Source organism: Hippoglossus hippoglossus, chromosome 9, assembly GCF_009819705.1.
Source record: "Hippoglossus hippoglossus isolate fHipHip1 chromosome 9, fHipHip1.pri, whole genome shotgun sequence".
Taxonomy (NCBI): Eukaryota; Metazoa; Chordata; class Actinopteri; order Pleuronectiformes; family Pleuronectidae; genus Hippoglossus; species Hippoglossus hippoglossus.
The window spans coordinates 23751479-23767395 of NC_047159.1; the positions used below are offsets into that span (position 1 = coordinate 23751479).

Sequence of the window (15917 nt, forward strand, 5' to 3'; positions counted from 1 at the left end):
TGAAAGGGAACAAGTCACAGGGCATTTGTGTGGAGTAAAAGTACAGTACAGTATTTACACCCCTGTACATTTTGTTGATTTCTGCATGTGAGTCAGAGGGATTAAAGAGAAAGAATGTTTCTACTTTTGACTAAAGTGTGGATCTCATTCACTGTGTCGTCTTTGAGCAGAATTAGATGCTATCAGTGTTGTCAAATAGCAATTCTCATTCCCAGACATAAAGTGAATATAACAGTAAGTTCCACCATCAATATTCAAAGCACAAGACCAGAACCATTAGTTAAGATTAGTCATAAATTAGGTTTGTGTGTTCGGTAAGTTCATTCTAAATATTTAATAAAGAGACCAGGTAATTTCTGATTGGGTCCACAACTCATTTTATGAGGCCAGCAAAACAGGGGACAGTCATATACATAACATTAGAAGTATATTTTAAGTTTTGTCAGATGTCTTCTGAAAAATTCACGTGACATAAATACAACTGCAATACATGTACCTATTGAATCTTTCCTTCACATGATATACACACATACATAACTTTAATTTTTGATATGACTGCTCTGACAATCATTCAATTCTGTTTGTCAGTGTAGCTCAAAGGTGTAAACCACCTTTACAATAACAGTAGAATAAAATAAAAAAAACTTGAGCATTATTGTAGTGTGTTATCTGCAGAATCAATAACTTAATTCAAAATAAGAACATGTAATCACATGGTGTAGTTAGCTATGGTGGCAATTCTACAAATCGACATAACAATACATTTTCATTGTCTATATAGCAGACAATAAACTGGCCCCATTTTGAAAATATTACTGAGTAAGGAAATGTAAAGTAAAAGCCAAGTATGGTCTGGATATTAAACTTGTTATTGCATTAGTAAATCACTACAGCCTGGTGCAGCACTACTACAAATCTACTTCAAACATGGGCCAAACCAGTTACCCCAATTTGAACTACGACTAAAATTGATCAGCTTCCAGTATCAAATGCTGTCTCCTCTGGGTGGATCCGGCTCACGGAACTGTAAAGTGAAGCAAACAGTACCAGCAGTCATGGCAACACTCACAGGGACCAGCAGGGAAGGGGTTGTCGATGATGGTGAATTTGTTGGATTGATGTGTGGAGGAAAGGGTGGAGTGGCACCCTGGGGGAATCCTTGGTATGCTGTGGTTGCGGAGATGACTTCTGGTTCAGTTGTGCCACAAATACCCATGAATATACCAGTCGCTGTGATCTCTGGTTGTGGTGAGACCTCTGTGTCATGCACAGTGTCTTGTGCAGGATCAGGAGGAATGTCAGTGCCATGAGCAGCTTGTGAAGGATCACCTGGCACGAGCTGCGAGGCATCAGTGAAGGTTTGTGGGTCCTCTGAGGGCAGCGCTGAAGTGTCGAGCGTGGCTGGAGAAGCTCCTGAGTCTGCAGAGGGAAGAAGGCCTGCGGTGCCTGCAGGGTCAGTCTCCTCTCCAGCAGGGGGAATGTCTGTCTCTGTAAACGCTGTTTGCAGGGGATCCTGTGAAGGCTCTACATGAGTGGCAGTTTCTACTGATTCATTGGATTCATTGGACTCTGAGGACTTGGATGAGCCTCCACCCTCACTTAGATTAACCTGTTTCAGCATGGGGAACAAGATAAGTCGTCTTACATTGCTTTACAGGGGTATAAATGTAATGACAGAATAGCAGCACTATACTCACTGGCTTGGACATGACTGCAGTCACCATGAAGACAGCACAAAGTAACACCCGAAGAATCGTCATTGCCATGTTTCCTATATTTGCTGAAACAAATACACCATAAGAGTTTTACTAAGTCATTTCAACTAAAAACCCCTAAACCTAAACCCCTCAACCCTTAAACAAGAACTGTTACTGAAACCCACCTGGACTCTTTTTCAATGCCAATATGCACCAGTCACTTTTTGTAGTCAATACATCTGCTGTTATTTGACTGTAAATGCTATTTCACTCATCCTGTTGATGAACGTTACTCATCACAACTGTACATTATCTGCATAATAGTATCTATTTTTCACTGTATTCTTGTGTGCACTACATCTTACACTGCAGTTCATATCCTATCAACCCTATGCCTTTTTTACTGCGTTCTTGATGTGTATTTATATGCTGCTTGAATACTAATATATTGCTTCAGAGCTTGCATTGTGTTACTTTTATGTTGAGTATTTATATGTCTACTTATGTTTACACCCGGGATCAGAGAGAAACAGCATTTCAATGCTACTATATACTGCTCCAGGACAATTCATAGGTAAATATTGTAATTTTTACCCTCCCACAGCTACCTGACAGCTGTAGGTCATTATTCTTTTTCATACAAAGTATAAGATTATCTTCTAAAAAATAATGCATTGTCCATTGTTGGGTTTTCTTACAAAAAGTTAAAGATATCTGCAAATCTACCAGGAATACGTCAACCCATATCTGATGCAAATCAACTTGGTTGTAATTTTATTGCGGCTGTTTGCTTTAGGAGGTAAATGGGTTGTCAGTGACCGGCAGTGTGAGAGTTATTTTTGATCAGTGCTGCACATAACTGTGTGAATGTGTGTGAATGGGTGAAAATCTATATAGTGAAGCTCTTTAAGAGGTCATCAAGACCAGAAAAGGGCTGTATGAATACAGACCAATTCTTTCATGTTCTAAGATACAGACCCTAACTTCGAGAAAAGTTTAACATGTTAATTTACATTAAAACAGGTTAAATATTCAAACCACTTAAATACATAATATAAAGTTAAATACAAAAAATACCAGACCTACCTTGATAGGATGAGTACCCCCGTATCCCTGCAGGACACAGCAGACCAATTCTAAAATGCAACAACTTTACCAAAAGCAATAATAAAATCAATGCTCATTTCTGCTTAGCCTTGTATTTATATGGCTGCTGGTGTGTGTGGGTACAACCAATCAGTAAATCATCTGGTTCAGGACGTTAGACAATTTTTGACAAACAATTAAAGTTAATCACTGAGCAGCCTCAGACACAATAAAATTAAACAGAACCAAAAAGAAACGCTTTGAGGATAATTGGAGAATAAGGATGCCAGACATGTCCATACATAAACAAAGTAATCATGTGTTTTGTGGTTTTGGAGTAAACAATGGGAATATTCTGGTTTAGACTTAAACGTTAGCCATTGCTGGGAAATGTCTCTTCACGGACAAAGAAAGATGCCCGGTTTGGATAAAAATGTTTAATATAATTGTTGGCTTTTGCTAAAACATTCCTTCCTGAATTCATACTAGGCATACATCTTATATTTAGGGCATATCCGACAGATGGACTGAGGAGTCTATTGTTCCCATTTTAAGGCCTAAACATACTTTGCACACACATCCTGTCTGTTGGAGAAGTTGATATTTTATGGGTCTTGACATGGGTATGGTGGAATGACTTGATTAGCCCCCCCCAACAGTTCAAAAACAATCAAAGCTCTTTAACTTTGCCCTAGATGCCCCATTTTTATTTTATTGGTCAGATTTGAGATTTTTTTTGCCACTTCTACCCCTCAAAGTTTGACAAAGTCCTCCTTTAATTTAATCAATTCAAATTTTGTCCTTCTAGTCTTAAGGGTCTGACAATTTTAAATTACTAGTTTGTTAATTGGCAGGTTGATTTTGAAAAAAATATAAGTACTAAATAGCTGCCTTGTACGTGGTCAAATCTGTAGTTTTTTAAGACAAGGACTATAAAAGGGGCCACAATTTACACAGAGGGGCCCATTATATGTCCAACGTCCATCACAATTTCAGTAAGGTGCACATTTAAGCCATTCCTTGTTTACCGTTAGCTTTATAGCTTTAAGCAAAGCCACACAATATATTGTTTCATGTACTTCAGCTTAGAAAATACAAAGTCATATATCATTAGTATTATCATCTGGGGCCAGTGCCCCCTGTTTTTTTGGACCAGACATTTGCATTAAAATGCTTATTTTATAAAACAAAATTAATCAGCCAATTAAATCTAAATAAAAATATTAGTTGCAGTCATCAATGTATGTGATACAGAACATGTACCCTGTGGAGGATTTTTGGAGCTCACAAGGAAGATAAGTTTTTGTGCCAATAACCCCATCTCAGATTTTCTTCAGTTGATCTCTCCTTCTATAGTTAGAGTGCTCACTCCTTGATGTCCGTCATCATACTCTGTGCAGAATATCTCTCCCTAATAACCAAGTCATGGCCATAACTCAGGGATTATCTTTTACAGGCCAGAGCAAGACATCATTGGTGGTCTGACAAATGATGCTCAAATAACTTCACAAGAAACCGTGGAAAATGAAAACTGTTTATTTAAAACACTGCTTGCCATCCTCATCAGTCAACAGATGGTGCCACGTCCTGCAGAAAAGAAAGAAAAAAAAAAAGTTAGACTCATCCAACACAGAGACAAACCGGGAACCTGCTAGTAACTGTTTTTTGGGAGGTCTACCTCTGGCTTCTCTTGGACTGCAGATTTTGTACTAGGGGTGGTCTCAGCTTTGTTCTCCATGTCTGTCATACACGTTTCCTTCACAGCTGCTGAGCTAGCTCCCCTGAAGGAAAGAAATACAAATCAGAAAGACGTACAAATAATATACACTCCTGCTACCTCTATATAGTGAACTGTAGCTGGACCATAAATACATAGTTCAATCTTTCTAAAGTTGACATAAGACATTCTGTCCATTTTAAATGTTTGTAGCTAGCTGGTGATGTAGCTCTATGGATGACATCAGTCTGCTCAGGTTCAGACTGATCAACATTTGTTGGATCAGTTGGAATTTCTATAATCATTCATGTCCCTGTGCTAGGAAAGGATCACACGTTGTTACATTTAACACGACCAGCATCGGCCATGAAGTTTTATATAGATATTCATGGTGCCTTGAGGTTGAATCTTCAACCACTATCATTACAATCAGGTAAACAGTTTAAAATTTGACAATACAACTGATGTGGTACATGGTAAACACCTGCTAAATATCAGCATGTTGATATAGTCATGTGAGCATGTCAGCAAGCTAATGTGAGCACTTTATTTTTTAATTGTTTGTCATACTGCTTTTAACCAGGCATTTAATTCATTTGATCTTGTTTTGCATTTACTTGATTTAATTTGTAATTGCACTGCATATATTCTCAGTTTATGTCTGAAGCACTTTATAAAAGTTTTTTTTTAAAACAGTATAAATAGTTTGTCATGACAAATTAAATTAGCCGACTTATCATTCATCTGTCTTGATGACAAGAGTTCTTAGAAGTTAGATGTATATAATTTAATATTTGCATCTTCACCTTCTATCCCATGATATTAGCAAAGTCCTTGTAAATATGTATATACATGATATATGCATTTAGCTCAAAAAAAAAAAAGGTAGTGAATTATACAGCTCAGCTTATTTCAAAATGTGGAGTCTAATACGGTGGAAAGGTTTTGTGTTGCGACAGGATGGGTTTTACTTAATTAGATAAACAACCTCATGTTGGCCCTCTTCTTCCTCTTGACCAGCACTGCGATTACAGCAATGACCACCACTCCCACACAGAGCCCTGCAGCGCCATAGATGATGGGACCCTGCATGGTCTTCAGGAGATGGTCCTGACAGGAATCACCACTATAGCCCAGCGAACACACACATGTGGTGTCGCCATCATTTTTCACACAGCGCCCATTGCTACTGCAGTGTCTCTGGCTGCACTGCTGGGCATCCAGGTTCACGAGCTGGCTGCTGACATTCATGGTGGTGTACAGGTCAATGGTTTCAGTCAGAGATGGGTAAGGGGAGGGGGGAGGAGGGGAGCTGTGAGGCTGGATGGGAGCAGAGGTTTTGACTCCCGACCACAGCATTAGATTAACACCTACAGAGACAACAGTTCATCTTTTCAGCAAACAAGCCATGCTGTTTTTTGTAAAATGTTATTAATGTACTGATCTACTTCACTTTGATCAATTTGTCTCATTGCTTGTTAAAAAGCGAATGACTCACAGTTCTCATCTGAATGGTCGGAGCAGTCCACATGCCCGTTACAGAACTTCTCAACAGGAAGGCACGAGAGTCGATCCAGACATGGCTTCCTGCCGGCTGGGCAGTGCTGCGCCAGGCTGCAGTGGGTGTCATTCACAGGAACGTGATCATGGCCACACTTGCATGTCCGGCCTTCTGAGGTGGCGAGGCATAAATGCTGGCAGTTGCCGTTGTTCTCTGTGCACTTGTTAGAACCTGTTGAAGCAAGTGGACTGTCGGTCAGCTGGTGTTTGTGATGGTTGACTTATGGTTCAGCTTGCATTTGGAGCCATATGAAAGGGTATATGTATGCTATATTAACACCAACAAGAAGTTATCACTTCATGACCCAGGTATCCTGATGTGTGGTTCTTACCAGACTGACTTGACTTGCTGAAGGCCTTCATGCTGACCACTTGTGTGCCAACTTCAAACCACAACTTGCTCGGCTGCTGCTCGTCTCGGTACCAGAGCCTGGTCTTATCTGAGATGAAAAGCCATGGGAAAAAACTAAATGCAATGGAAAAAGGTCATAAGATTCAAATGATGCTTTATCTTTGTGCGTTGCAACAATTTCCTATTGAGGCAACTTCTTTTATGGCTTGAATTACTGATACAGTACAAGAATTGTGCCCACCATGCAGAAAAAATATTCATGGTCAAGATGACCACACATTAGATACCTTACCATTGACAGTCATCCAGAGCAGCGTATCATCACTCAGAGCCACAGCAGCCAGGCCATCACCAACCTTCACCTCTCTGTATTCAGATCCATCGAGCTGGACAGAGCCGATGCTTCCTAAAGCTGGGACAGAATCCATGATATGTTACCACTTTTCTACACAGCAAAGCACAGCTTTATTCCAGAGCACTTTAGACTTTCAGTGCATGAAATCACATCTCAACTAGAGGGCATCTTGTGATGAGACGGCTATTCAGTAATAGTAATGGGTCAGACCCAGCTTTCAACTCTTCATTTTGATTTGTTTTTACAGTTTTGGGACTATATCTTGCACAGATGTGAAGCTGTGGCAATTCTTGCTTTAGTAAGTGTCTCTAGGACCACTCTGTCAAGATGAAAACACAAAAACAGGATACCATCCATGCTGCCTCAGCTAGTAACTTGCTGAACTATTCCAAAAATGTGTATAAAAAGCTTACCAGAGTCAGCCCAGTAAATAGCATCCCCATTACTGGAGAAGACCAAGGATGTGGGCTGGACAGCATCCTTCCACACCACCTTTTGCCCAGCACCGGCCATGTTTGCACACTCTACAGTAGCCACAGCACCTTCACCTTGCACACCCAGGTTGGTGAAACAAACTCTCCCAGTCGGAGGATGGAGAGCGATGGATCCGATTCTTTCAATACCCTCCTTGATGAGAACAGCAGTGTGTGCTCCCATGATGGAGGTGACTTGCAGGCGGGGCTGTTTATTGCTGCTCCAGTAGATGTTAAGCGTCACCCAGTCCAGGGCCATAGCAGTGATGGTGTTACCCAGGAGTTTGAGGAGCTGGCCCTGGGACACCAAGTCCGAGTCCTTCAGTTTGAAGGCGCTGAGTGAATTTGTGCCATCATCGGTCAAGAATAGGGTGAGGTCACGTGGGTTGTAGTCCATGATGACGGCTTCATTGACACTGGGCAGCTGCAGGGCCAGATGTTCTGGCCAGCCCTTCAGCTCTACTGCTGTGTGTCGGGACTGCAGGTAGATCTGAAAACATATGGAATAAAGATACATTTATGCAAAAGAAAAATCATAAATCCAAAATATGTCCATTTGGCAGATGTCACTTTAGAATAGATGATCACTTTTTGAGCAATATAAACATTTATGCAGCTGTGGGATGTAACAAAGTACATTACTTCATAAAATTTGTCATGCATTTGTACTTTTGACCAATCAATAACCAGATCCAATCAGAGCAGACAGGCAACATTAGACCACGCCTCCTGCCACAGCATCAATGGTGAGGAAGAAACATTTGAAATGGGTTCAGAGGCCACTGCTGAGAGTCAGCCATAATGATGTATTATGCAATTGTATTGGGGAATAGGTCAACTCGCCTGCTGGCAAATAACCATTGAGGTAAATAGCAGTGTATATGATTGGGTGAACTTGAATAAGGAGGTTACAGATTGCAACCAAAAGAATACCCTCCCCTTCCAAGTGTAGGAAAAACAATATTGGCCACCAGGTGACAAATGCAAAAGGCCCTCTTTGTCTCTTCTGGGCTACTGTAGAAACATGGCTCTGTGGACGGGGGCTTGCTCTCACTGTAGATATAATCTGCTCATTTTAAGTTAATGAAGGCAATTTTTAGTTGGAGATTACACACCAATAAAAAGTCTAAACATTATATCCAATTGATCCCAACTCCATACACAGGTCCACAAATGACAAGACAACGTGTGCTGCAGTTGTGGGTTTTAGATCCTGGTCTTTAAATATTAAAAAAGGTGCTGGGAAATGGATTTGTTTCCATGCAGAACAAACAGCCATTTCCACCATTTTTAGTCTTTGTACATCTGCTTTTAGCTTCACATTTACTGCATAGATGAGTGGTATTGATTCCCTTAACTCTCAACAATATACCACTTTATTCTGCCAAAGCAGATAAGACTTCTTGTGTAAATATGCATCACAGTAAACCTGAGTGACAGTGGATGGAGACAGCATCAGCAGGAACGCAGAGTTGACCAGACCGGAACAGGTCAGCCTATCCTCAGCCAGTACAAGACCAGAGGGACACTTGCACACAGCTTTGGGGCCCCGGGCAAACACACACATGTGGGAACAAGCCATCTTCTCACAGGGGCTCTGGTTTCCCATCTGGAGCCATGGGTGGATAATCTGCAAGAAGGGAACAGAAGTTATATTTGTGCTGATTAAACACTTGATGCAGAGCGACTGCAGGATTTTTAAAGTTTCTCTAAACTGTGCCAACATGGGTTAAAAGCTTTATTAATGGAAAACTTCAAACATATCAAAAAGCTGGGTGTGGGCTGTTTGGCCAGCCGCTGTGAGCACTTCACACATGATCCAAATTTAGTAACCAACTACTATACAATACCAGCCCTTTTCCGTCTGGGCCTAAAAACCCACAATTCCTAAACATTTCATTCACCTTCACGCCAAAAGGCTGTCTTTGTCTTTTCAGGAGAACCTGATGGTGTTTGCCAGAGATTTTATGAGCAACCTGGACAACTCGCTTTTTGGCATCAGACCAGTAGAGCATGTCATTGAACACTGCCAGTGAGAATGGGCTGGAGGTCTCTTTCATCTGCAAGATCTGAAAGGGATATTTTTACACGGCACATTTATTTTACTGTTATTTTGGAGTTTATTACATAGTTTAAGTGAGGAAAGTTCTGTAGCAAGATTTGTTGGATGCATATGAAACAATGCAAAAAAATTGTTAAATTATTGTTAAAACACAGAAAACTGATAACATGAGAGCATCACTCTGATTGGTTTACCCGGATATCATCTCCATCAAACGTTGCAGATCCAATTGCTCCAAGTCTTTCATCCGTCCAATAGACTCTGTCAGAGCTGGTGTCCACAGCCACACCACCAGGCCAGCCAAGACTGGAGTTCACCACTGCCACCCTCTCGGAGCCATCCATCCCGGCCCGCTCGATCTTCACTACAGTACCGATCTCTGTCCAGAACATCAGCCTGGTGGAAAAATGATAGTCTTTGAATACTGATCTTAGTTTTTTACATTAACATCGCAAAACAATGCTAATTGAAATAAATTCGTACAGACCCTTTTTGTGGCAGCAGGGCCAGAGAGCGGGGCTGATCCAGGTCTTCATCCAGGATGACAGTCTGGTCCTGTGATTTTGCAGTGCCTGTGGCAAGTCTGATGGCAACAATTTTACTGTTCACCCCGTCAATCCAGTACAAGTTCCTGCCGAGCCAGTCCACAGCTACAGAATCAGCTCGCACGCCTGCAGAAACGAATGTACAGTGAATACTTCTTCCTCTGTGCCCTCTCCTTGATGCAGTCACCTGCAATAATCTCAACCACACCAACCTTTAATCAGCGTCCCTGTGTTTTTCTGGTCCATCGAGGACCATCTGATGCTCCCAGTGTCCAGACTGACCCAGAAGACCCTCTGCCCCCTCCAGTCGTAATCCACAGACAGGATGGCCTTCTTGGCAGTGGAGGACAACATATCCATGCTGCCACTGCGCAGTCCAAACACAATCAGGTCTGTCTGGACCGACGACAACAGGTAGGGTTCACCTGAGGGTCGAGAAGAGATTATAGATGGAGTCAATTAAAGTAAGGATAATGTCAGTTGTTGCATTTATTTAAAGGGACCAAACATATTTAAATAAAAACATTTAACAGAACTGTTAGAAGTGTGTAGATAAGGGACCATGTGCTTACACTGGAACATTTCATATTTTTGGAAATACACATCTCCAAGACTAATTTTAGTCTTAGAGGGGCTGGTAGAAGAATTGTGTTGAGCCAGGCTAGCTGTTTCCCCTCTGCTTACAATCTTTATGCTAAGCCAATTGTCTCCTGGCTGTTTCTTCATATTTAAACCTACACGTGTGGTATAAATTCTCATTCAACACCCGGTACGAAAATGAATTTTATCAATGTCAGATTATTCCTCTCAGCTGCAAGATTTCTTCTTCACATTGTGTCTATAATTCAGTGTACTGCAACTTCTGAAAGGATTTTACCTGTGATCTTGCAGTGGTGTCCATCTGCCTCCATTATGTAGCCTGGGTGACAGTCACATCTGTAGGAGCCAGGAGTGTTGATGCACAGCTGACTGCACACACCTGAGCTCAGGCCTTCACACTCATCAACATCAGCACACGTCATCCCGTCCTCCATGAGCCTGTATCCTGCTGAACAGCTACAACGCTACACAGAAAGTGAGACGTTTTGGGAGTACACATTACTGCGTACTAGTTTTGTACAAAAAGTTTAAGAAAGATAAGCTTAATTTTATTGTTAAAGTCAGTCTCTAATGCATTTACCTTTCCCCTCAGACAGGCTGTGATTGCGTGAAGTTGACGAATTAAAATCTGCATGTTAATACTGTATACAGGGTTCTCACCGGTCCCTGCGGCGTGTTGTAGCAGCTCTGGGAGCAGCGCCTCTCATCTTTCTCTGCACAGTTTATCTGGCAGCTGCCTCCTTCGTCTGAGCCATCTGCACAGTTGGTCATGCCGTTACACACCAGGGACGGCTCCAGGCACTCACGACTTCCACACTGGAACTGGTGAGGAAGACACGGCACCATCTCACCTGGTGTGCACAGTTTTTACAAGTATTCAGCGACAATTTCACAAAGGAAAACCACCATTATTGAAAAGTTACGATTTTAGCTCTCATGAGAAATGTCTTTCCTGGTTTTACATGTAGCTGAATGTCTCAGTTGACTGAAATGAAGGAAAAACTGAGTGACCACTTTTTCCTTTTGCATTATGCACCAATCAGCTGCATTGTGACTCATTAGTGTAGATTTTACACTTCAATGAAGGTCAGAATTCTACATACAACTGCAGCATTGTTCTGGGATACATTACTATAGTTGACAGAGCAGACATCAAGACATGAAACATGGTATCAGGGGGGTAGTCTGTTTTTTGTGATGCATTAATACTCACATTTAGTCTCATCACTGCCATCATCACAGTCCTTCATGCCATCACATCTCCAGGCCATAGGAACACACATGGTCTTGGATTTACAAGACCACTGGAACTCACCACAGGTCAGTGGAGCAACAGGACAATCCTGAGGAGGAACAAGTCTATTATTTTATTGTTGTTTTACTATCATTTCATAGTTTGATTTGAAAACTGTGGTTACAGGGTGCCCAGGTAAATGTTTAGGCCATTAAGTCCCTGGCCTTAAAATGTCAGGTCATCAAGCTTTTGCCTTGCTGAAATGCTCTAAAGCTGAGGCAGAAAATACATATTAAAATACCATTATAAAATGCCTCAAGTGTGGATGGAAGAACAACTGAGAAAACGGCATTAAGTGTTGATTTCTTTCATACAAACAGGAAAAACGATGAATAATGAGCAGATTTTGCATATTGTGTACAGTTATGTACTTATAGCATGGGCCAAAGTGCAAGTACAGCACATACACATTTCCCACCAGCTTAATGACCATATAGAAGCACTACAATGAATGCACACTACACAGCTGTTACATTTTCTCAAAATCTGTCAAATTTGTTAGTTTAATCTTAGTTTTTCTCCAAGATACTGGTAATGTGCTTGTTTAAGAGATGAGTAAATTAAATTAATCCTAGATACTTTAGCAAGCTTCATCTTTGGCTCAAAGGCATTTATAAATATGGTTTTGCCTTCAACATGCACCTTCTCATCAGTGCCATCTTTGCAGTCCTGATATCCGTCACAGATCCACTCCTGCACCAGACACTCCTTGCTCACGGGGCAGCGGTGTTTGGTGGTGCAGACCAGTGCATTGGCGCAGCCCTCTTCATCCGAGCGGTCCCAGCAGTCTGGGTGTCCATCACAGCGCATTGTGGCAGACACACACTGGCCACTGGTGCACTTCAATTCAGTGGCACTGCAGCTCTCTTCAGCTGCAGGGAGGAGGGGACAAAAACCATCACACAAGCCTCGTGTAAGAGCAGAGCCGATTAATCCACTCAGTAAATATTCAATTCCAAGTTCAATCACATCCTACCACAGTTGGCCTCGTCGCTGCCATCTAAGCAGTCCTTCTCCCCATCGCAAATGAAGTTGTTGGGAATGCAGCGGCTCTTGTCATCACACTGGTGAGCACAGCCGTCCATGTGCATGGTACAGTCCAGCTCATCTGAGCGGTCCTGACACTGAGGCGCACCATCACACACCTGGCTCTGCTCAATGCACTTCTTTCCATGGGCACACTGGAACTGATCTGCAGAGGACACATGGCATGGATGTGATGTTGGTCAAATTGTGTGATGCCTTCCCAACGAGATGTTCCTCTGAACATTACACTGTATTAAACCTATTATGGTGCCATTTGTGCACACATTATATTTTTTAAATAAACACTTTGTGGTGACAATACAATCCAATGCATCAGATGCATGTGCAGCTACTTCCTTCAGGTCCTCATGTAATGTCAGCCAAATTGCTGGCTATCAATGTGCCATTGAAGCAATATCCTGTATATTTAATGCATCTGGAAGAAAAGCACCCCCTCTTGCAATGTTAAAGAAATATTAATGTAAACCAGGCTTTTAACTAGAGTAAACAGTTTGGAACACAGCGCCTCAGTATTCACCTCTTCACACTGGCTGGAGTTTAAGGTTTTTTTTCATTACATACAAGGCACTTAAGGGTCTGACTCTTCAGTATGTTGCTAATCTTTCATCCCCCCCCCCCACAACCCTGCTCACGCTTTGAGAGACCCTGACAGGGGCCTTTAACTGTTCCAGATTCTCAACTGAAGACTAAGGGGGACAGACCTTTTGAAATAAGTGCGTGTCTGGAACACCCCACCCAAGGAACTACAGCAGACTGAGTCAGTAGCTTACAGGTACTTCTATTGTGCTGCATTCCCTGATTTTACCCAATTCTAGTCTTTATTGTATCAGGTGGCTCTTAAATTTCTGTTACACGTTTAGGGGTTTTATTCTTTTATGACCATTTTATTTTGACGCACTTTTGTAAGTTTCAAGAAAATTGGTAGAGTAGTTTTTGCATATTTCTGCTAAGACACAAATAAACAGCAATTAAAGCACAACCTCCTTGGTGGAGGTAATTAATGCTCCCCACTAGAGGGCAGTAAAGCCATTCTTAACCCTGTACATTTGTTCAAACCCTCCAAATTACTTGTTTCACATGTTGATACACATTCTTCCTCATCTGAGCCGTCGCTGCAGTCTGCCTCGCCATCGCAAATATGGTTGTACAGGACACACCCAGCATTGTTCTTGCAGGGTCTGGCACTCAAAGAACACTTGACAATGGCTGTAGCCACAGGTAAATGGGGCTTAGAGGGCACCCTGGTCCTTTCTTCCACTTTATACTCTTCTTCCTCAAGGTCCTCTGATTCAGAAAAAAGATCAACCATTATGATTCAAGGTTTCAATCTGCACATGTCCTATAGGTATGATAATGTCAGAGAGATCCATATATTAATTTCAACCTACCACAGTTTGCCTCATCTGTGCCATCTAAACAGTCCCTCTCTCCATCACAGAGGAAGTTTGCAGGCAAGCAGCGGTTCTTGTTGTCACAGTGGTGAACACAGCCGTCCATACGCTTCATACACTGGAGTTCATCAGAACGGTCCTGACACTGAGGAACGCCATCGCAAACCTGGTCCTTTTCTATACACTTCTTCCCATGGGCACACCGAAACTGATCTGTTTGAATATAAACATTGGACATAAGACAATTTGGCTTTAGAAAGGTCAATGTGTGAGCTTGAATTAAAAATCACTTCTATTTCCGATAGCTTCAGAAGTGTACATAGGCAACTTGTGTTTCTCCTCCCATCCAAAAAGGAAAAGAAAAAAGTCCAGTTGCCCATGTGCTCTTGTACAATTTCTGACCTGGATGACTGAGAACCTTCAGATATGCATGTCTCTTTCGGTGCAGCCAGCTTAGAGTAATGCCATCTTGCGCAACAGAAAGATTCCTCCATGTTGATTATAAAATGTCCATTTTAGTCTAGTATTAAGCTACTTTTTAAATCATTCATTTTACTGAACCTTTTTAGAGACCTTCAAATATGGGATAAACAAATTAAAGTAAACCCAGGAGTTACAATTGGAGTACACCATATGTGACACAAGTTCAAAAGTAAAACCAAAGGTTAAAAAAGGTAAAGACACCTACCTTTAGGGCAAAGGAGTGACCACAAGTAAAACCAAAAGGTGAAAAACTGATTTGTGAGGGAAAGATGTTGGGTAGGGTAGACTATTCTAAACAGATGAGTTTTTGGTTGTGATTTGCATTGTCCAATACAGTTCAGCCAGCGGAGATGAGGCAGGAAAGAGTTGTGGTGCGGAGCAGCTGAAGGTTTAAATGTAGGGACAGAAAGAAGAGTGTCCGAGGAAGAGCGCAGGGCATGGGAAGGGGTGAAGGGTTGAAGATGGTCCAACAGGTATGAGGGGCAGCCAGGTTATAGAGGCCTTTAAAAAGGTGAATTTTCTTTGTTGGACCAGAAGCTAAATCAAGCTGGATGAAGAGTGGTGCGATGCAGTCTATGGATTTGGTTCAGGTGACGATTCCGGTAGCAGAGTCTGGATGATTTGAAGTCACTCAATCATTTACAGAATGGTCCTGTGTGCTACTATCCAGGTAGGTGAAAAGCCTAAGAAAGTAATAGCTAGTAGTACTTGAGCTCACTGTGTATTTAGTGTGAATTCCGTGTCGTACCTCTGTCGCATTCAGTTGGACAGTCCTCTTCATCTGAACCATCCCTGCAGTCAGGCTCTCCGTCACACACAGTGCGATGGAGGATACACTCGGAGCCGTCCTTGCACAGTTTGGAGCCCAGGTTGCACTTCAGATGACTGCTTCCAGCTGAAACAACTGTTTGGATCAGGTCAACAGGGGGAAAAGAGAAGGACAAAAAAATAAAATAAAATCACTGAAATACTTTTGAATAAATCGCACAGCCCTTAATTCTGTGCCTGAAGTGAGAAACATCACATGAAGTAAATAGTCACATGTAAAGTGTAAATCAGGTGGTTTTGTTGGTGTAGAAGTTGTTAAGCTTCACCTGGCTCACCTTGCAAGGACCTTGAGAACAGCAATAAAAGAGCACAAAGAAACAGAAATACAGCCATCACTTGAGAGGACACAGACCAGGCCAAGTGTGGCTGACTGTGAAAGGGCTGCATTTTATACTGGTGCCAGGTGAGGCCAATACAAACTGATGGG

The 15917-nt window shown here is 41.9% G+C and overlaps 2 protein-coding genes across 3 annotated transcripts; both read right to left on the bottom strand.

The window, feature by feature from the left end:
- Nucleotides 1–324: 324 nt before the first annotated feature.
- On the bottom strand, nt 325–3390 carry LOC117767783 (uncharacterized protein Rv2082-like). The gene is made up of 3 exons (XM_034595639.1): nt 2784–3390; nt 1698–1780; nt 325–1609 (listed from the first exon to the last, which is right to left on the bottom strand). Exons 2-3 carry the CDS (start codon nt 1764–1766, stop codon nt 986–988), a joined length of 693 nt encoding a protein of 230 aa, XP_034451530.1. The 5' UTR covers nt 1767–1780; nt 2784–3390; the 3' UTR covers nt 325–985.
- Nucleotides 3391–4298: 908 nt separating this feature from the next.
- Nucleotides 4299–15880, bottom strand: lrp13 (low-density lipoprotein receptor related-protein 13). Of its 2 annotated transcripts, none has more exons than XM_034595635.1 (21): nt 15757–15880; nt 15411–15566; nt 14177–14392; nt 13857–14072; nt 12718–12933; nt 12384–12613; nt 11661–11790; nt 11108–11298; nt 10725–10911; nt 10060–10272; nt 9790–9973; nt 9497–9698; nt 9145–9309; nt 8670–8870; nt 7181–7730; nt 6705–6824; nt 6393–6500; nt 5999–6232; nt 5489–5870; nt 4462–4564; nt 4299–4370 (listed from the first exon to the last, which is right to left on the bottom strand). In XM_034595635.1, the coding sequence occupies exons 1-21, from the start codon at nt 15875–15877 to the stop codon at nt 4347–4349; spliced, it is 4149 nt and encodes a 1382-aa protein (XP_034451526.1). In that variant the 5' UTR covers nt 15878–15880; the 3' UTR covers nt 4299–4346. The 2 variants fall into 2 exon arrangements, with proteins under 2 accessions (XP_034451526.1, XP_034451527.1); XM_034595636.1 differs by having other exon boundaries at nt 15766–15877.
- Between the last annotated feature and the right edge of the window lie 37 nt (nt 15881–15917).

Bases quoted from the DNA above. Each gene is read 5' to 3' on its own strand.
- LOC117767783 (XM_034595639.1), bottom strand. From the start codon at position 1,766: ATGGCAATGACGATTCTTCGGGTGTTACTTTGTGCTGTCTTCATGGTG. The intron at 1,610-1,697 runs GTGAGTATAGTG...ATGCTGAAACAG, and splicing joins CTGCAGTCATGTCCAAGCCA to GTTAATCTAAGTGAGGGTGG.
- lrp13 (XM_034595635.1), bottom strand. From the start codon at position 15,877: ATGCAGCCCTTTCACAGTCAGCCACACTTGGCCTGGTCTGTGTCCTCT. The intron at 12,934-13,856 runs GTAATTTGGAGG...TGTCCTCTGCAG, and splicing joins TGTATCAACATGTGAAACAA to ATCAGTTCCAGTGTGCCCAT. The intron at 6,233-6,392 runs GTAAGAACCACA...TTGCTTCAACAG, and splicing joins CAGCAAGTCAAGTCAGTCTG to GTTCTAACAAGTGCACAGAG.